At 45.8% G+C, this 21599-nt stretch overlaps 1 protein-coding gene across 4 annotated transcripts in view; it reads right to left on the bottom strand.

Moving 5' to 3' along the window:
* The window catches only part of CSF2RB (colony stimulating factor 2 receptor subunit beta), a 129464-nt gene that overhangs the window by 44786 nt on the left and 63079 nt on the right, over nucleotides 1–21599 (bottom strand). For all 4 annotated transcript variants that reach the window (XM_056524089.1, XM_056524088.1, XM_056524087.1 and 1 more), the window contains exons 10-12: nucleotides 21283–21475; nucleotides 19047–19137; nucleotides 4047–4113 (exon numbers count right to left, since the gene is read on the bottom strand). In XM_056524089.1, the coding sequence (XP_056380064.1) occupies nucleotides 4047–4113; nucleotides 19047–19137; nucleotides 21283–21475 (351 nt within the window). The remainder of the gene's footprint in view (nucleotides 1–4046; nucleotides 4114–19046; nucleotides 19138–21282; nucleotides 21476–21599) is intronic.

The raw sequence follows: 21599 nt of genomic DNA, 5'->3' as shown, positions 1-21599 counted from the left end.
CTGCCGTACGATACGTTTTTCATTTATATTGAGGGTATATGTAGGGTTTTACCCTTTATTATGTGTTAGTGTAGTGTAGTGTAGTGTTTTTAGTGTACATTTACACAGGCGGGGGTTTACAGTGAGTTTCCCACTAGGAGTTTGTGCTGGGGCATAACATTTGCAGCAGGAAACTCACTGTGAACCCGCCCGTGTCAATGTACCCTGTACATTCACATGGGGGGAGGGGGACCTCCAGATGTTGCAAAACTAGAACTCTCAGCATGCTCTGATAGACCGTGCATGTTGGGAGTTTTCCTTTTGCAACAGCTGGAGGCACACCGGTTGGAACCTTTAGTTAGGTTCTGTTACCTAACTCAGTATTTTCCAACCAGTGTGCCTCCAGCTGTTGCAAAACTACAACTCCCAGCATGTACTGATCACCGAATGGCATGCTGGGAGATGTAGTTATGCAACAGCTGGAGGTACGCAACTATAACGCCCTCACTGTTTGCTGCTTGGGCATGCTGGGAGTTGTAGCTTTGCAAGATCCAGAGGGCCACAGTTTTGAGACCACTGTACAGCTGTTGCAAAACTGCAAATCCCAGCATGCCCACCCAGCAAAGAGCTGTCTCGGCATGCTGGGAGTTGTAGTTTTGCAACATCTGGAGGGCTACAGTTTAGAGACCACTGTATACTGGTCTCAAAACTGTAGCCCTGCAGATGTTGCTATGCAACTACTCACCGGCTTCTGAAGGATTGCCTCACCAGTGAGCCGCACATCATCGCTGCACCAGGGAGCCGCATCGCTGTCCTGTGCCGCTAGCCGATGGTAAGTGGACCTCCGGCACAAGTCACCGTCGGTACCCCCGTTTTTCCTGGACTACTGTGGGTGGGCAGAATGGGGGAACCGAATTTTACCCCCCCCCCGATCTGCTATTGGTTGGTCGCTTCTGACCGACCTATAGCAGGGATAGGAGGGGTGGCACCCCTGCCATCTCACTCCTATCCCTTCAGGGGGATCGTGGGTGTCTTGGACAACCCCGATCCCCGTTATTTTCCGGGTCACTGGAGACCTGTATGACCCGGAATTTCTGCAAATCGCCGGTGTGAATTCACCAGCAATTTGCAGTGATCGCTAACATGGGGGCGTCTCAGGATACCCCTGGGCATTGGCACAGGATGCCTGCTGATACATATCAGCAGTCATCCTGGTTTGGTCCCCATACGGCGTCGACCGAAATTCCCACGGGCGTACAGGTACGCCCTGTGTCTTTTAGTACCAGGACGTCAGGGCATTCCTGTATGCCCTATGTCCTTAAGGGGTTAAAAAGACTTCGCCCAGATATTGTCCTTCTCCAGGAAGCACATCTAGCCTCAGAGGATTGGAACTGCATGTCTAAGCTTTGGGTAGGTGAAACGATTGGGGCCCCTGCAGTGGGGAGTGGGGGGGGGGAGGGGGGGATTAAGGCAGGCACCTTGATACTTATTCACAGAAACTTTGGGGGCACTATAGTAGCCAAGGAGGTAAATGGGCATTGGGTGAAAGTGCATTTTCTCTTTGAGGACCATGACTATGGCATCTACAGTTGCTATGCCCCAAATGGGGACAACAAACAATACTTTCAGTCCTTAGAAGCCATGATAATGGGAGACCCTATCTCTTGTAAAATTGTAGGTGGGGACATGAATGCGCTGGCGGTCACTGTGGAGGATAGGAGGGGTGGCCCTGCAGACTGGTCGACTGTCTTCCTTAGCGACAGAATAAACTCTACATTTTTTTACTCCTCTGGTCTCCATGGCCCTGGCGGTTGATGCACCCAGATCGCAGAATTTGCCCATTATTCTCATTTTTCCTGGTCCTGGTCCTCCCGGGAGCTGTGCATGATGGGAGAATATCCCCATAGGAACTGCACAGCTCCCGGGACGTGAGTCATCAGAGAGCAGTTAGACAGAAAACAACTCAACTTCAGAATCTAATAACTATTGGAAGGATTACGATTTTTTAATAGAAGTAATTTACAAATCTGAATTAGAAAAATGTGTGCAGCTCACAACCAGGTATTCGAGGTTATTGTGGTTAAAGGATTGATCCCCACCAATCCAAATGGGTAAAAACTAAAACAAAGATTAACCACACCTCAAGAATACTACCCTAGGGTACACAGTGAATAATTGTTTGAGACATAAAGTTTTGAAAAAAAGTGCAGATTTTATTAAAACAATAAAAACCTAAATGGTTAAAAATATCAGAGCAATGTCAATATATATATATATATATATATATATATATATATATATATGCTATATATATATTCATATTTTCTAAATCTGTCATTAGGGCCCAATGACAGTTTGAGATAACATTGACATTGCTCTGATATTTTTAACCATTTAGGTTTTTATTGTTTTAATAAAATCTGCACTTTTTTTCAAAACTTTATGTCTCAAACAATTATTCACTGTGTACCCTAGGGTAGTATTCTTGAGGTGTGGTTAATCTTTGTTTTAATTTACAAATCTGTTTAACTTTCCGGAGCCCGTTGATATATAAAAAAAAGTTTTGGCCTGGAATACCCCTTTAAATCTGTTTTGCACTATCCATATTTGTGAAGTCTTGGTGTGGCACCATGGTCAATCTACTCTCATGTATCAGGCATTGGTGGTTGGAAATCCTGGCTGATCCATGCCTGATTCATCTTCACAAAGTTCAGTCTCTCCACATTTTTCATGGACAGACGAGTTCTCTTTGGGTGACTATGGTCCCTGCTGCACTAAACACCCGCTCTGATGGCACACTACTGGCTGGGCAGGACAGCTTTTCCAGGGCAAACTCTGCTAGTTGCAGCCACAAATCAAGTTTGGCTGCCCAGAAGTCCAGCAGATCTTCAAGGTGTGTTGGCATGTCAAGGTATGCCACCACCTGCTAGTTCAGGTCCTGCTCCAGTTGTACCTGCTGCTGATGAGTTGCTTCACTATGCGGGTGAAGAAAGCTACTCATCAGCGACTGTAGACTCAGGCTGCTGCTGATGGAGCTGTTACTGCTCCTGCCACCCCACCCTTTCCCAGCAGCCATGGCATATGCCTGGCCCAGATGGCTTTTCTGCAGAATTCTATAAGGCCTTGATTGACCAAATTGTACCCCCGCTAATGTCTTACTTCAACCATTTATTGCACTCGGGCTCCATATCTCTCCACTCCAATACTGCCACCAGAAAACTCTTGTTAAAACCTGGCAAAGACCCACTTCTCCCACAATCTTACCCCCCTATTTTCTTAATCAATCAGGACCTCAAATTAGTTTCTAAGTTTTTTGCTGACTGCTTGAGCCAATTTTTGCCTTCACTTATAGGTCCCTTTCAGGTGGGATTAGTCCGAAATCGCTCAGCAGTTAGGGTATATTGATAGGGTCCAGCGGTGGGACCCCTGCAATCTAACATCTTATCCCCTATCATTTCAACCTACACAAGACCATCACCAATGGTGCGATCATTCGCAAATGGAAGAAACAAAAATTTACTGTCAATTTCGGGGGCTCCTTGTAAGATCTCACCTCGTTAAGTTTCTAGGAGGAATAATAGAGGAATTACACAATATGGAGGTCTAAGAAAAGATGCTCCAGAATAGTAATTTTATGAGAAAGAAAATTATTTACAAAAAAAAAAAAAAAGAAAAAGATATCATGAGGGGTAACAGGTTCTCTTGAGTCTGGTGTATTCTTATTAGGTCTGGAGTGAATAGCAAAATGTTTAAATGCCCTTAGTCACTAACTTGGTGCACTGAAGTGACAAATAAGTGACTTTAATGTAGTCCACCATATATGCTACTGAGTCTGATCATATGTGATGGCCTCCATCCCTGGCAGAAAGCTGCGCCAAGAGGGCTGACAATACTTGCGACAGAAACTTGTGACCCCTTGACCCTTGTGACTGATATTGCTAATTAGCAGCAAAGTGTGAACACAGCCTCAGCAATCACATATGTATTACATATTCTAATGAGAGGTCATGAATTACTAATAGTGCATTAAACATGTGCATTCCATCTCACTGTCTTTTGATTCTTACCAGTAGGAAGCGGCTTTGTTTACTTTTCCTGGGGTCAGGGATGGAATCCTCCCACTGCTGCTTAAATCTGAAGAAAAGATAACCCTGTTAAATCTGGATTAAAGGACATTTAAGGCAGTGTCCCCAAAAAAATACTGCCATATAACACCCAAACACCACAGCACAATGCTAATGTTTGTATCCCTCTTAATTTAAACACCTTCCCTCCATGTGATAGCCTATGTGATTCCTAACATATTTGTAACCTACCTCTCTTAATCCCTGAAAAACTGCTCTAAAGTCTTGGTTGCTAGGTGTTTCCCTTCTCTGCAATCTGCTGTCCATTGCATGTTGTCAAGGGAAATATGTCTCTGGTAATTGCTAGATCAGGACAAATAACTGGAAGTCATGGTGGGTTGTAGCATGTGCATGTACAGTAGACTGAGAGAAGATGGGCTGTGTACCTGCAAGCTGAGTTAGTCTGCCTGCTGAAGATGATCCACAAAGGTAAATAAAGGCTTTACACTTATCTGCATAAAGTTCTTTGCAGCTGTCCCTTCTATGCAAACCAGCTGTATGTACTGTATGTACACAAAGCTGCAGTGTAATCTCCCCCTTCCCATCCCTTTAGTCTGGAGTGTTGTAATCATGATCAGCAGCAGCAGTGGATCCATGCTCAGTGTAACCCCTACATATTGGCTGCTTTTTCTTGCATTTCACATAGCAGAGAGAAGTATGTGATGGGCTGTGATTGGTCAGAGAAATATGAGAAAGGAAATCCATGTTTGTGTACTACTGGCAAACAGCCTAGCTCTGCTCCTGCACCGGAAACAGATAATGAGAAATAGCTGTGCACAATGGATGTGGCTCTCATGGGCTCAAAAACATCAGTGAAAGCACTAAAATCACCCAGGATGCTGAAGGTTGTTTTGTATTTTTTTAATTACACTTCACTTTGTATGGTGCATTTTTCTGTGACTTTTTAACCCATTTTGCCAAAACATTTTTACATATGCTGTCACCAGCCAGGTTTGCAAGCCAGCACATGATAAATGCATGACCACTACAAAAAGTTAACCAGACTATGCCAAACAATTGAAGAAAAGGTTTCTAAAGGGAAATTCACAATGAAAAGTCTCTAAACATCAACATCTTTAAAATTGTGCAGCAAGTTAACACAACAAACACAGGATATAACTATTGATCAATTCACCCTATGTCTTTGGAAAACCAAGAAATAATTTTTCTGTTTCCTGTTGGTGAGATGGATGCGACTTCCTACTAACTCTGAACAGCATTAAGAAAATGTTTGTAATACTAAAAATATTCAGAAGTTTAATACAACGTTACCTGAAAAGTACATAGACTAAAGGGACCAGTCTATAAACACTCAAATTGTGCATAAATAGGAAATTTGACAAATTTGACAACATTGGTCACCATAACAGGGGGCTTGGCCTGAGATGCAACGCCATGTGCTAAAAATGCACCAAAATTCTGGTGCGAAATCCTGTCAAACTTTAAGCCAACTAGACTAGTAGTTGTTTAAACTGAGACTAGACAATATTAGAATGCAACAGATGTATCAAATAGCCTAGGCCACTGTGATAAATCTATGACATTCTTAAAAGGAACCTGTCACCTGTTTTATGCTGTCCAAACCATAGGCAGAATGGAACAGGTAGAAGGAATGGGGTTCTGGAACACCAAGATTCACTCTGATATGCCCAGGATTTGCAGAGAAATCATAGTTTAAAAAAGCCACAGGGATCTGGGTAAGTAGTCAATGGGGTGGGTTCATGTTGGCTGCTCTCCATCCCACCAGCCCTGAGTGATTCATCTCTTCTTATACTCAGATAGGGAGAGACGTGTCACTCTGGGCCGGCAGAGAGCAGAGAGCAGCTGCGGAGACCATCCCCTATGACTACTTAGCCAGTTCCTGGCAGCTTTCAGTGTATCAGAGTGTACTTTAGTTTACTGGATACACTAAGGACCCCGCTCCCTGCATCTGTTTCATGCTGCCCGTGGTTTGAGGGTGAGAGGTTTCCATTAAACTCTCTAATCTAGATTTACACTGTATAAGAATCAGGATACGTTGGTATCTGGGGCAAACATTTTTTTTTTCACTTTTCATTTCATTGGCTTAGATACACACACCATCCTTCTTGAACATTTTACATGTATTACTTGAAAGGAAAACAGTCACCTGTTCACCCACATTTAACCCGATACACCAGGTTATACTGTGGGTGAACAGGAGACCGATGCGGGGCTTCTTAAAGGGGTACTTCGGTGGAAAACATTTATTTTTTTACATCAACTGGCGCCAGAAAGTTAAACAGATTTGTAAATGACTTCTATTAAAAAATCGCAATCCTTGCAGTATTTATTAGCTGCTGAATATTCTTTTCTTTTTGGAACACAGAGCTCTCTGCTGACATCTTAACCACAGTGCTCTCTGCTGACATCTCTGTCCATTTCAAGAACTGTCCAGAGTAGAAGAAAATCCCCATAGCAAACATATGCTGCTCTGGACAGTTCCTAAAATGGACAGAGGTGTCAGCAGAGAGCACTGTGGTCATGATGTCAGCAGAGAGCTCTGTGTTCCAAAAAGTAAATCATTTCCTCTGTAGTATTCAGCAGCTAATAAGTACTAGAAGAATTAAGTAATTCATTTTTAATAGAAGTAATTTACAAATCTGTTTAACTTTCTTGCACCAGTTGATTTAAAAAGAAAACGTTTTCCACCGGAGTACCCCTTTAAAGATATACGTACCTGTAATCCAGCACCCAGTCCCTCTGAAGTTTGATTTGAATATTCATGGGCGTTGGTCACGTGAGCCCTGAGAAGGCACAAGCACTTATGTGACCAGCGTCCACTAATATTCAAATCCAGCGGGCAGGCCCGTCTCCAGCACGCAAATTCAGCGCTAGAAGAAGCCAAATTTCAGAGGGACTGGGCGCCGGACTGCAGGTACGTATATTAGTCAAAAACTGGTCTCCTGTTTACCCACAGTATAACCCAGTGTATCGGGTTTGGTGTGGTTGAACGGGTGACTGTTTTACTTTAACAATAAAGGAATCTGTATATGCAAGATGCACACAAGTTTTCCATGCTTCTCAGTGTTTTGTATAGTAGTTGTTTATAGGTCCAGTCAACACATTGTAAAGGGTAATGAACTGATGCATTGAACAGATATGGTGAATTATACTCACCGATGATTGTATTTCTTGGAAGTCTCCATGACAGCACCCAGAGATTGCCTCTGTCTAATTGGGACAGGAAAAACACCTGAGAGTTTAAAACCCCACCCCTTCCTCTCCATTCCCAGTGTATTACAAAGAACACTGAGTAGAAAAGGAAAAAAGTGATAACCCAAAGGACCAAACCAGAAAGAAAAGTAAACCAAAAAAGGGTGGGTATTATGGGTGCTGTCATGGAAACTTCCAAGAAATACAATTATCGGTGAGTATAATTCACCATTTCCTCTGTCATCTACATGTCAGCACCCTAAGATAAATATCAAAGAATGATATTTTAGGGAGGGACCACAGCACTCAAGATCTTGCGTCCGAAAGCTATGTCCTCATTAGAAAGAACATCTAATCTATATGTGGTGAGCCACCAGTGTTATAGCGGGACCACGAGGTGTAGCGTTTTAGGTAGCGGGGCCAGATGGTATTAACCCCTGGGGCAAGATGTTGTTAACCCCTAGTGTTCGTGATGCCAGGATGTGGTTGTATGGTGTAGGATACCGCTGACAACCAACCCAAAACGGCATGTAGTAAATCAGAGTCCAAAGCAGAGTTTTGATGCAACTGGAACTTTACTGAAGAAGGCAGAAAACAGTCTTTATAAATAGCCAACTTCCACAGAGGTCACTGGGACACAGGGAACCTCTCAGGCTTGCTTGGACTTGTAGTTGCAGTAATAATGATTCAGGCCACTGTACTACTGTTATGACTTGGTAGGGACAGGAGAGACTTGACTTTTACTCACAGATTTGATGTGGCTGCAGGTTTGTAGGCTTTGGTCTAGCTGTACTGGACTTGACTTGTCCAGGACTTGTGCTTGCTTTAAGGTCCAGGAAGTAAGAGAGCTAATAGCTAAGAGCCAAGAGAGTAAATGTGGAGACTACAGCCCCTTATATATAAGGGGGCTGGACTAAAGCCCATTGGTAGCTGGTTGCCTGGGGTTACCTGTGCCTCTGGAACTCTGGGTATATCATGTGATCACATATCACATGACATATCACATGACCTTAGGAAGGTCCTATTCAGTGTAAACGTCCTAATAACCTTCATATATGACTTGCATAACTGTACAATACATATAATAGATGTCCATACTTAATATACAATACAATACCATATAATGACTTAGGGGGGACCCTGCAGGAGAGCCCTGTGGACCTGAGGGACTCTACCTGAGGGGACTGTACAGAACCATGTTCTGTACCGGGACACCACATATAATGTTTGGAAAACGTATGTAAATTTTTCCATGTGGCGGCACGAAAAATCTGCTCCACAGAAGCAGATGCTCTTTCTGCCCATGAGGAAGAAACTGCACTGGTAGAATGAGCCTTTACATTCAAGAGGAGGATATTTTCCTTTTGCAGAATAGGCTTCTGAGATGGCCATGCGGATCCATCTTGCAATTGAACTTTTGGAAGCCTTTTTCCTCTTGTTGGGACCTGCAAATTGGAAAAAAAGGTGTTTGTCTTTCCTCCAGGAACGAGAGGATTCAACATACTGTAAAATGGCTCTCCTTACATCTAAACAGTTGAACGATCTTTCCTGATCATTTTTATGAGCCGAGCAAAATGAAGGTATAACAATATCCTGGGACCTATAAAATGATGAAGAAACTTTAGGCAGAAAGATAGGGTCTAATTTGAGGATCATTTTTATCATCCCTGACCATAAAGAAAGGCTATAAGGTAGAGAGGGCCTGAATCTCACTGACTTTACTTGCAGATGTTATTGCTACCAAAAATACAGTTTTTAAGGTAAGGAATATAATAGAGATGGACTCAAAGGGAGGCTCAGTAAGGGCTACAAGGACTACATTGAGGTTCCAAGGAGGACAGAGGTTAGTAATACTAGGCCTAAATGTTTCAGTGGCTTTAATAAACCTAGAAACCCAACAGTCATCTCCTAATTTAATTTGGAAAAGAGCACTGAGGGCTGAAACCTGAACCTTTAAAGTACTCAGAGAGAGACCTAAATCAAAGTCATCCTGTAATCAAGAATGTTAGGAGAGTCAAGTGAAAAAGAAGACCCACACCAAGAAATGTATTTTCTCCAAGCCTTAGAATAGATCTTACAGGTGGAAGGTTTGATACTGGCTAGCAGGGTGTTAATTACTTTTTCAGAGAAACCCTTCCTCTCTAGCAGGAGCTTCCCAGTTTCCAGGCCGCTAGACTGAGGGTATGAACCTGACTGTGCTGGATCAGACCCTGGGAAAGTAGATCTGGACAAGGAGGGAACAGTATTGGATCTTCCAGACTCATTGATTTTAAAAGAGGAAACCAACTCCTTTTGGGCCAAAAGGGGGTGATTAGGATTAATGTACAAGAGTGGATCATCAGCTTGTGCAGTACTCTTGGGATTTGGACTATTGGGGGGAAGGCATATCCCAGGCTGAAAGCCCAGGTTTGAACTAAAGCGTCCACTGCCAATGGAGAGTCTCTGGGATTCAGGGAGATTCAGAGAATCTTCTCACTTTGTGATTTTTCTTGGAAGCGAACAAATCTATCTGGGGTAGGCCCCAGACACTGACTATTGACAAGAATGCCCAATCTGCTATAGTCCATTTCCCCGGATCTATGAAGTGCCAGCTTAGAAAATCTGCTCTGATGTTCCATATCTCCCTGAGATGTACAGCTGAGATGGAAAACACGTTCTGTTCTGCCCAACAGAATACTTGACCTAAGACTCGCTGAAGAGCTGAGTGGCAAGCCTCCCCCTGATGACAAATGAACGCGGACTGCAGACATGTTGTGAGTCGGTGAGAACATGTTTGTTTTTGCAATAAAGTTCCGTGTCCTGGAGAGTCATCCAGATGGCCAATAACTCTTTCAGGTTTCCTGATCTGTTTGCCAGAGAAGGATTCCGTCTTCCCTGAACAGAAAAGTTTTCTGAGTGGGCTCCCCAACCCAGTGCACTGGTATCCGTGGTAATAATCCTGGGTTCTGTCTGATGGCAATGTACATCCTTTACAAGATTCTGGAGAGAAAGCCACCATGTTAGCTGGTTCCTTAACTGAGATGGAAGAAGAAATGTTTTGTCTAAAGAGCTCTTTTTTTTGTGCCATACAGCTAGAATCCATTTCTGGAGGGGTCTGGAGGGGAACTGAGCCCAAGCCACAGCTGGGATAGAAGATGTTAACAGTCCTAGGATCGACATGGTAAATCTAAGGGTACAACTCCTAAGAGCAAGAAGCTGACGAACTTGATCCTGTGGCTTTTGGATCTTGTCCCTGAAAAGGAAGGACTGTTGGTGTACTGAATCCAAGAGGATTCCTAAAATGACTTTCCTGCAACTTGGGTAATAAGTTGGATTTGTCTAGGTTCAGGATCCAACTTAGATCCTGAAGGACCTGAGCCGTTCTTTTTATATGTTCCTTCAGATAAGGAATAGAGTCCGCCACAATCAGTATATCGTCTAGATATGGAATTAAAATCATTTTCTCCTTCCTGAGAATAGCCACCACCTCCGCCATAATTTTTGTGAAAATGCAGGGTGTCAAAGAAAGCCCGAAGGGCAGACAGACAAATTGAAAGTTGCGGACTCTGCTGTTCCACTGAACGGCGAATCTTAGAAAAGATTGGGAGTCTTTCTGAATAGGTAGGTGGTAGTAAGCACCTCTGACTTCTAATGTGGCCATGACTGCCCTGCTTTTTATTAGGTGAATGGCTGACCTCACTGTTTCCAAGTTGAACTTTCTGTAGATTACTAGTTTGTTCAAGGGTTTCAGATTGATGATAGTCCTGAATTTCCCATTTGGCTTCTTGACTAGAAAAAGACAGGAATAGTGACCTGAGCCCCTCTGGTCTTTTGGGACTTCTATGACTGCCCCTAATCCTAATAGATCCTGGACTCCCTGAAGAATTAAAGCCAGGGGACCTGGGAATTGGTTGGTTACCACAAATCTTGGGGGAGGGGGAGAGTAAAATTCAATCTGGTATCCCTCCTGAATTATGTTGACTATCCAAGGGTTGGGAATCATTGATGCCCAAAATGGGGGCAAAGGATGACAGTCTTGCCCCAACCAGAATGGCGTCATTGTTTACCTTCACCAGTGTTGGACTGGTTGGGGTTAAGCAAGAAGCTTTTTCCGCTACCTCCTTTACCCTTTCCTCTTTGATAGGACTTATTAGTTTGGGAAAAGAGACAAAAAGGGGTCTTTTTCTCTTTGGGAAAAATGTTTTTGTTGTCAGAGGCCTTCGCTAGGATCGTATCTAAATCAGGTCCATGGAACAGAAGGGAGGCCAATTTGTTTTTGGAGGTAACATCACCTGTCCAGGATTTTAACCATAACGCCCTTCTAGAAATATTGGACAGAACAGCAGTTCGGTTGTTATGCTGAGCGCTCCGGGCCCCCTGCTCTCTAGGGTGGGCGCGCTCTGGGACTCTTAGATTTAAAGGGCCAGTGCACCAGTGATTGGTGCCTGGCCCAAAGTGATTATTAAGGGTTAAGGTTTGTGAGAGGCAGTTGTTACGCCGAGCGCTCCGGGTCCCCGCTCCTCCCCGGAGCGCTCGCTACACTCTCGCTACTGCAGCGCTCCGGTCAGATCCACTGACCCGGTGCGCTGCGATACCGCCTCCAGCCGGGATGCGATTCGCGATGCGGGTGGCGCCCGCTCGCGATGCGCACCCCGGCTCCCGTACCTGACTCGCTCTCCGTCGGTCCTGTCCCGGCGCGCGCGGCCCCGCTCCCTAGGGCGCGCGCGCGCCGGGTCTCTGCGATTTAAAGGGCCACTGCGCCGCTGATTGGCGCAGTGGTTCTAATTAGTGTGTTCACCTGTGCACTCCCTATTTATACCTCACTTCCCCTGCACTCCCTCGCCGGATCTTGTTGCCATTGTGCCAGTGAAAGCGTTTCCTTGTGTGTTCCTAGCCTGTGTTCCAGACCTCCTGCCGTTGCCCCTGACTACGATCCTTGCTGCCTGCCCCGACCTTCTGCTACGTCCGACCTTGCTTCTGTCTACTCCCTTGTACCGCGCCTATCTTCAGCAGTCAGAGAGGTTGAGCCGTTGCTAGTGGATACGACCTGGTCACTACCACCGCAGCAAGACCATCCCGCTTTGCGGCGGGCTCTGGTGAAAACCAGTAGTGACTTAGAACCGGTCCACTAGCACGGTCCACGCCAATCCCTCTCTGGCACAGAGGATCCACCTCCTGCCAGCCGGCATCGTGACAGTAGATCCGGCCATGGATCCCGCTGAAGTTCCTCTGCCAGTTGTCGCTGACCTCACCACGGTGGTCACCCAGCAGTCACAACAGATAGCGCAACAAGGCCACCAGCTGTCTCAACTGACCGTGATGCTACAGCAGCTACTACCTCAGCTTCAGCAATCATCTCCTCCGCCAGCTCCTGCACCTCCTCCGCAGCGAGTGGCCGCTTCAGGCCTACGACTATCCTTGCCGGATAAATTTGATGGGGACTCTAAATTTTGCCGTGGCTTTCTTTCTCAATGTTCCCTGTACTTGGAGATGATGTCGGACCAGTTTCCTACTGAAAGGTCTAAGGTGGCTTTCGTAGTCAGCCTTCTGTCTGGAAAAGCTCTGTCATGGGCTACACCGCTCTGGGACCGCAATGACCCCGTCACTGCCTCTGTACACTCCTTCTTCTCGGAAATTCGAAGTGTCTTTGAGGAACCTGCCCGAGCCTCTTCTGCTGAGACTGCCCTGTTGAACCTGGTCCAGGGTAATTCTTCCGTTGGCGAGTACGCCGTACAATTCCGTACTCTTGCTTCAGAACTATCCTGGAATAATGAGGCCCTCTGCGCGACCTTTAAAAAAGTCCTATCCAGCAACATTAAAGATGTTCTGGCCGCACGAGAAATCCCTGCTAACCTACATGAACTCATTCATCTAGCCACTCGCATTGACATGCGTTTTTCCGAAAGGCGTCAGGAGCTCCGCCAGGATATGGACTTTGTTCGCACGAGGCGTTTTTTCTCCCCGGCTCCTCTCTCCTCTGGTCCCCTGCAATCCGTTTCTGTGCCTCCCGCCGTGGAGGCTATGCAGGTCGACCGGTCTCGCCTGACACCTCAAGAGAGGACACGACGCCGCATGGAGAATCTCTGCCTGTACTGTGCCGGTACCGAACACTTCCTGAAGGATTGTCCTATCCGTCCTCCCCGCCTGGAAAGACGTACGCTGACTCCGCACAAAGGTGAGACAGTCCTTGATGTCAACTCTGCTTCTCCACGTCTTACTGTGCCTGTGCGGATATCTGCCTCTACCTTCTCCTTCTCTACTATGGCCTTCTTGGATTCCGGATCTGCAGGAAATTTTATTTTGGCCTCTCTCATCAACAGGTTCAACATCCCGGTGACCAGTCTCGCCAGACCCCTCTACATCAATTGTGTTAACAATGAAAGATTGGACTGTACTATACGTTTCCGCACGGAGCCCCTCCTAATGTGCATCGGACCTCATCATGAGAAAATTTTGTTTTTGGTCCTCCCCAATTGCACTTCCGAAATTCTCCTTGGACTACCCTGGCTTCAACACCATTCCCCAACCCTGGATTGGTCCACTGGGGAGATCAAGAGTTGGGGTCCCTCTTGTTCCAAGGACTGCCTTAAACCGGTTCCCAGTACTCCCTGCCGTGACCCTGTGGTTCCCCCTGTAACCGGTCTTCCTAAGGCTTATATGGACTATGCTGACGTGTTTTGCAAAAAGCAAGCTGAGACTTTACCTCCTCACAGGCCTTATGACTGTCCGATTGACCTCCTCCCGGGCACTACTCCACCCCGGGGCAGAATTTATCCTCTCTCTGTCCCAGAGACTCTTGCTATGTCTGAGTACATCCAGGAAAATTTAAAAAAGGGCTTTATCCGCAAATCCTCCTCTCCTGCCGGAGCCGGATTTTTCTTTGTGTCCAAAAAAGATGGCTCCCTATGTCCTTGCATTGACTACCGCGGCCTTAATAAAATCACGGTAAAAAACCGCTACCCCCTACCTCTCATCTCTGAACTCTTTGATCGCCTCCAAGGTGCCCACATCTTTACCAAACTGGACTTAAGAGGTGCTTATAATCTCATCCGCATCAGAGAGGGGGATGAATGGAAAACGGCATTTAACACTAGAGATGGACACTTTGAGTATCTGGTCATGCCCTTTGGCCTGTGCAACGCCCCTGCCGTCTTCCAAGACTTTGTTAATGAAATTTTTTGTGATCTCTTATATTCCTGTGTTGTTGTATATCTGGACGATATCCTGATTTTTTCTGCCAACCTAGAAGAACACCGCCAGCATGTCCGCATGGTTCTTCAGAGACTTCGTGACAATCAACTTTATGCGAAAATGGAGAAATGTCTGTTTGAATGTCAATCTCTTCCTTTCCTAGGATACTTGGTCTCTGGCCAGGGACTACAAATGGATCCAGACAAACTCTCTGCCGTCTTAGATTGGCCACGCCCCTCCGGACTCCGTGCTATCCAACGTTTTTTGGGGTTCGCCAATTATTACAGACAATTTATTCCACATTTTTCCACCATTGTGGCTCCTATCGTGGCTTTAACCAAAAAGAATGCCAATCCTAAGTCATGGCCTCCTCAAGCGGAAGACGCCTTTAAACAGCTCAAGTCTGCCTTTTCTTCGGCTCCCGTGCTCTCCAGACCTGACCCATCTAAACCCTTCCTATTGGAGGTTGATGCCTCCTCAGTAGGAGCCGGAGCGGTCCTTCTACAAAAAAATTCTTCCGGGCATGCTGTTACTTGTGGTTTTTTTTCTAGGACCTTCTCTCCGGCTGAGAGGAACTACTCCATCGGGGATCGAGAGCTTCTAGCCATTAAATTAGCACTTGAGGAATGGAGGCATCTGTTGGAGGGATCAAGATTTCCAGTTATTATTTACACCGATCACAAGAACCTCTCCTATCTCCAGTCTGCCCAACGGCTGAATCCTCGCCAGGCCAGGTGGTCTCTGTTCTTTGCCCGATTTAATTTTGAAATTCACTTTCGGCCTGCCGATAAGAACATTAGGGCCGATGCTCTCTCTCATTCCTCGGATGCCTCGGAAGTAGAGCTCTCTCCGCAACACATCATTCCCCCTGACTGCCTGATCTCCACTTCTCCAGCCTCCATCAGGCAAACTCCTCCAGGGAAGACCTTCGTTTCTCCACGCCAACGCCTCGGAATCCTCAAATGGGGTCACTCCTCCCATCTCGCAGGTCATGCGGGCATCAAGAAATCCGTGCAACTCATCTCTCGTTTCTATTGGTGGCCGACTCTGGAGACGGATGTTGTGGATTTTGTGCGAGCCTGCACTGTCTGTGCCCGGGATAAGACTCCTCGCCAGAAGCCCGCTGGTCTTCTTCGTCCTCTGCCTGTCCCCGAACAACCTTGGTCTCTGATTGGTATGGACTTTATTACAGACTTACCCCCATCCCGTGGCAACACTGTTGTTTGGGTGGTCGTTGATCGATTCTCCAAGATGGCACATTTCATCTCTCTTCCTGGTCTTCCTTCAGCGCCTCAGTTGGCTAAACAATTTTTTGTACATATTTTTCGTCTTCACGGGTTGCCCACGCAGATCGTCTCGGATAGAGGCGTCCAATTCGTGTCAAAATTCTGGAGGGCTCTCTGTAAACAACTCAAGATTAAATTAAACTTTTCTTCTGCATATCATCCTCAATCCAATGGGCAAGTAGAAAGAATTAACCAGGTCCTTGGTGATTATTTACGGCATTTTGTTTCCTCCCGCCAGGATGACTGGGCAGATCTTCTACCATGGTCCGAATTCTCGTATAACTTCAGAGTCTCTGAATCTTCCTCCAAATCCCCATTTTTCGTGGTGTACGGCCGTCACCCTCTTCCCCCCCTCCCTACTCCCTTGCCCTCTGGTTTGCCCGCTGTGGATGAAATATCTCGTGATCTTTCCACCATATGGAAAGAGACCCAAAATTCTCTCTTACAGGCTTCATCACGCATGAAGAAGTTTGCTGATAGGAAAAGAAGAGCTCCCCCCATTTTTTCTCCTGGAGACAAGGTATGGCTCTCCGCTAAATATGTCCGCTTCCGTGTCCCTAGCTACAAATTGGGACCACGCTATCTTGGTCCTTTCAAAATTTTGTGCCAGATTAATCCTGTCTCTTACAAACTTCTTCTTCCTCCTTCTCTTCGTATTCCTAATGCCTTTCACGTTTCTCTTCTTAAACCACTCATCATCAACCGTTTCTCTCCCAAACTTGTTTCTCCCACTCCTGTTTCCGGCTCCTCGGACATCTTCTCTGTAAAAGAGATACTGGCCTCCAAGAAGGTCAGAGGGAAAACTTTTTTTTTGGTCGACCCGGTGCGCTGACCCGGTGCGCTGCGATACCGCCTCCAGCCGGGATGCGATTCGCGATGCGGGTGGCGCCCGCTCGCGATGCGCACCCCGGCTCCCGTACCTGACTCGCTCTCCGTCGGTCCTGTCCCGGCGCGTGCGGCCCCGCTCCCTAGGGCGCGGGCGCGCCGGGTCTCTGCGATTTAAAGGGCCACTGCGCCGCTGATTGGCGCAGTGGTTCTAATTAGTGTGTTCACCTGTGCACTCCCTATTTATACCTCACTTCCCCTGCACTCCCTCGCCGGATCTTGTTGCCATTGTGCCAGTGAAAGCGTTTCCTTGTGTGTTCCTAGCCTGTGTTCCAGACCTCCTGCCGTTGCCCCTGACTACGATCCTTGCTGCCTGCCCCGACCTTCTGCTACGTCCGACCTTGCTTCTGTCTACTCCCTTGTACCGCGCCTATCTTCAGCAGTCAGAGAGGTTGAGCCGTTGCTAGTGGATACGACCTGGTCACTACCGCCGCAGCAAGACCATCCCGCTTTGCGGCGGGCTCTGGTGAAAACCAGTAGTGACTTAGAACCGGTCCACTAGCACGGTCCACGCCAATCCCTCTCTGGCACAGAGGATCCACCTCCTGCCAGCCGGCATCGTGACAGCAGTGCTGTTTTGACTTAATTAGGCATTCACCTGTGTACTGCCTATAAATACCTTCTCCTCCCACAGCCTCCTGCCGGATCTTTGTGCCTTGTGCCTAGAGAAAGCATACCCTTTTGTTCCAGTGTTACCCTGCCTGTTGCCGACCCGTTGCCCGTGACTAATGCCTTAGAACCTGTGCTGCCTGCCCTGACCATTGCTACATCTGACTACGCTTCTGCCTATCCCTCCTGTACTGCGTCTATCTCAGCAACCAGAGGAGTTGAGTCGCTACCGGGTGGAACGACCTGGGGATTACCGCCACAGCAAGACGATCCCACTTTGCGGTGGGCTCTGGTGAAAACCAGTAATCCCTTAGAATCCGTTCCCCTGGTATGGCCCACGCCATCTCTCCTCTGGTCCAGTGGATCCACCTCCTGCCATCTGACCGGACCGTGACAGCGGGCAGATAACTTGACAGATTCTGCAGATGCATCAACTAGAAAGTTAGTAGCCATTCTAAGAATAGGCAGACTTTCGATGATATCCTCCTTAGGAGTATCGCTCTGTAAGTGTAGCTGAAGTTGGTCAATCCATACTCCCAAGGTTTTGGCTACACAGGTCGAAGCTTCATTGGGCATAAGCAAAGTTGCTGCTGCCTCCCAGGTCTTTTTCAAGAGACTCTCTGCTTTACTTTAGTAAAGTATCCCAGTTAGAGGAATCAGACTGGGCAAAGGGATAACGTCTCTTTATGCCTTTGGGGGGTTGAAGGAAAAAAGGTCATACTTACCTAGTCCAGATCCCCCACATTAGATCTCCATCAGGTTCCCCAATTTTCTCTTGTCTTCCTGATTCTAAAACAAAGACTTGGAGCAGGACCTGCCCACTCAGCCAATCATTGCCAGCAGCAGTGTCTCATCTTGGCCATTGATTGGCTGAGAAGGAAGGTTTTGCCCCAAGCTCTTGTCTCAGAAGCAGGAAGAAGAGGGAAGATTACGGGACTATATAGAGGTCGAATGCGGGGGACCAGGTTTAGGTGAGTATTACTTTTTTTTTTCTATTTCCCTCTCATCCCAGCAGAATATTGTTTTTTTGTTTTGTTTTTTAGCAAACATTGAAGTACCCCTCTGATCCCTTCCTTATTGCAGTGCCATACAGTGTACCATATGGCAGCAAAAGGTTGCCTCTACTGAGCCTCTGTGTACCTAGTTTTGCTGTGTACATGAGGCTTAAAGGGGTACTCGGCCTTAGACATCTTATCCCCTATCTAAAATGTCTGATCGTGGGGACCCCTGCAATCTCTGTGCAGCACCCGGTGTTCATTTAGAACACTGGGTGTGGGCGGCGGGGTTGTGATGTCACGGCCCCTCCCATAGACTTGCATTTAGGGGGCATGGCGTGATGTAACGAGGGGCATGGCAGTGACATCATGACTCCGCCACCTGCTCCAAGCTTTCGGAACAAAATGTTACAAACGCTGGGGAAGCGGAGTACTCCTTTAAAGGCAAAGAATGATCTGCACAAAAAATATGTATGTGAATACAGTCCAGTCCAGCAGAAGAATTCATGAGGTTCCAGAATCTGAGGCTTTAAACAACAAAGATGTTCTCCTATTGGGGATGAGAGTTACTAGAATTCAGAGTTTATCCCTAGTTTATCTAGGACACTGTTTCCCAACCAGTGTGCCTCCAGTTGTTGCAAAACTACAACTCCCAGCATGCCCGGACAGCCGAAGGCTGAAGGCACACTGGTCGGGAAACACTGATCTAGGACCATGCAAAAACCTTTTAGTCAAGTTGTAATGACCTAATGTGAGTCTATATCTGCTGCATCTATACATTTCGGATAGCGCGTGTGATAGTACTGAATACTCACAGGACTTACCTTTTTAAACACACAAACCCAAGATAAATACAAAGCAAAACTCCTACTGAAATGACAAATGATGCAACACTTATGGCCACTGTGTTCACTTCTAGAAAAAAATGAAAAAATATAATGTTATAGAAAACAATGGAAAATCAGTGATCAAAGATTAGTTCTCCTAATGTTTTTATAAAATGCTTTCACTGTATTCAGGGCCAGCTCTGCCTATAGGCAAAATAGGCAGCCGCCAAGAGCACCCTCTTGATGGGGGGCACCGCTCTGCCTGCCGCAGTAAAGTTAGACAATCAGCATCCGAACCACTCGCTCAGCCAGCAGCACCACCACCCCACATCAATTCCGCCCCAGTAGTAAGGAGATTGCATGAGGAGTGGGTTTATTACAGTGTCACCCCAGTAGTAAGGGGATTACATGAGGATAGGGCTTATTACAGTGTGTCACCTCAGTAGTAAGGTGATTACATAAGTAGGGAGCTTGTTAAAGTGTGTCACCTTACATGAGGAGGGGGTTTGTTACAGTGTGTCACCCAAGTAGTAAGCTAATTACATGAGGAGGGGGCTTGTTACACGAGGAGGGGGCATGTTACAGTGTGTCACCCCAGTAGTTAGGAGATTACATGGGGAGGAGGATTGTTACAGTCTGTCACCACAGTAGTAAGGTCGGGCATGTCAAATGGCTGGCAAATGGGCGGAGTCAATGGCGGCAAAATTAGTTTTTGCCTAGGGTGGCAAAAATCCTTGCACCAGCTCTGACAGTATTTCAATGCCTGGAGGGAGACAGGTTACTTAAAGGGGTACTCCAATGGAAAACAATAGTTTTTCCATCAACTGGTGCCAGAAAGTTATTACTTCTATTTAAAAATCTTACTCCTTCCAGCACTTATCAGCTGCTGTATGCTCCAGGAGAAGTTGTGCCGTTCTTTCCAGTCTGACTGCAGTTCTCTTTGCTACCACCTCTGTCCATGTCAGGGACTGTCCAGAGTAGGAGCAAATCCCCATAGCAAACTTCTCTTGCTCCTGACACAGACAGTGGTGTCAGCAGAGAGCACAGTGGTCAGACTTGAAAGAACTACACAACTTCCTCTGGAGTATACAGCAGCTGATAAGTACTGGAAAGCTGAAGATTTTTAAATAGAAGTAATTTACAAATCTGTAGAACTTTCAGGCACTAGTTGATTTTAATAGTTTTTCCACCGGAGTACCTCTTTAAGAGCACATCACCTGGCTATACAATGCTATTGGCCATTACAAACTACAGCGTCTTGTGAATAGCCTGGAAATAAAATAGATTGTGGGGGGGGGGGGGATTTGACTCTAAGTTATTTTTTATTCCCACCAAACAGCTGAATAGGTCATTTTGTGAAGAGAACAATAAGAACATTACTAGGGGAGGATTTATCTTTGGAGTAGTTGCTTTTCTCCACATAGATTTTTTTTTTCTTGCATTAAAATTAATGGATTTGAGGGAAATGTGCTAAAAGTTGCATGATGAGTAGTAAGTACACTTAAGAAGGCTGTGAGTTTAAAAATTTCTAAAATATACTTTTTCTGGAGCTCTGCTTGGGGTGGTGTACCATTTGCCGTGTGTTTTCACGCATTTTCATAAAAATTCACAGTTAATAAATTTATAACTAGTTATGAGCGGCATTGGCCATATTCGAATTTGCGATATTTAGCGAATATATAGACGAATATTCGCGAATTTCACATATTCATTATATTCGCATATTCGCGTATTCGAGGCAGAAAACAGTGAGGGGGGGGCAACTTTACTATTGGTTGCTAGGGATGTTGTTGATAACCTCTGACAAGTGTATTTGCATCATTCTAATTGGCCCACAAGTGAAAAGAAGGAATATGCACATATGCACATATGCGGAAAAAAGTGACTATTCGGAATTCGGAAATATTTGCAATATTCGCGAATTCGCAATCCAAATTTGAAATGCGAATATTTCCACCTAACACTATTTATGACCACTGCAAGGAAATCTGGAGAAAAACATCTAGCTCTTCAGTTTTGTAAACAACATGGTGAAGGTTGGTGTTTCAAAAATCTGCAAAAAATCTGCACAAAATGGAATACATGTACAAATTATGTAAAAAATAAACACCAAAATGAAGACTAAAACTAATGATAAATGCCCCCACTATGTTATTGGTTAACAGTTTTATTCAATTACAATATTATACATAGCATTAACTAATCTCTTAATGTGGATAGCAGACGATCTCACCTTTGTCAGTTTTCCATGAATAGCTTCGGCTCCAGTCACTCCATGGTCCATTGTATTTTGAATCTATATCAGGCTTTGCTCGCACCTTCGCTATGTAGTTAGTAGAACTCAAGAGCTCAGAACTTGGAATATAATATTCAAGCGCATTACTAGATACAGTAATCAATTTGAGATCAGGACATTCATCATCACCCTGCAGGTATAAAGACCAATAAAGTCTTCATATTAGGTATTATGACAATAACTGGAGTAAACCTATAGGCAGAAAGAGTCACCTTACAGATATACAGGCAATGGCTGAAGTCCCCCGTAACCTT

This window comes from Hyla sarda, chromosome 6 (genome assembly GCF_029499605.1).
Source record: "Hyla sarda isolate aHylSar1 chromosome 6, aHylSar1.hap1, whole genome shotgun sequence".
NCBI lineage: Eukaryota > Metazoa > Chordata > Amphibia > Anura > Hylidae > Hyla > Hyla sarda.
This window is presented reverse-complemented; position numbering and strand designations above follow the sequence as displayed.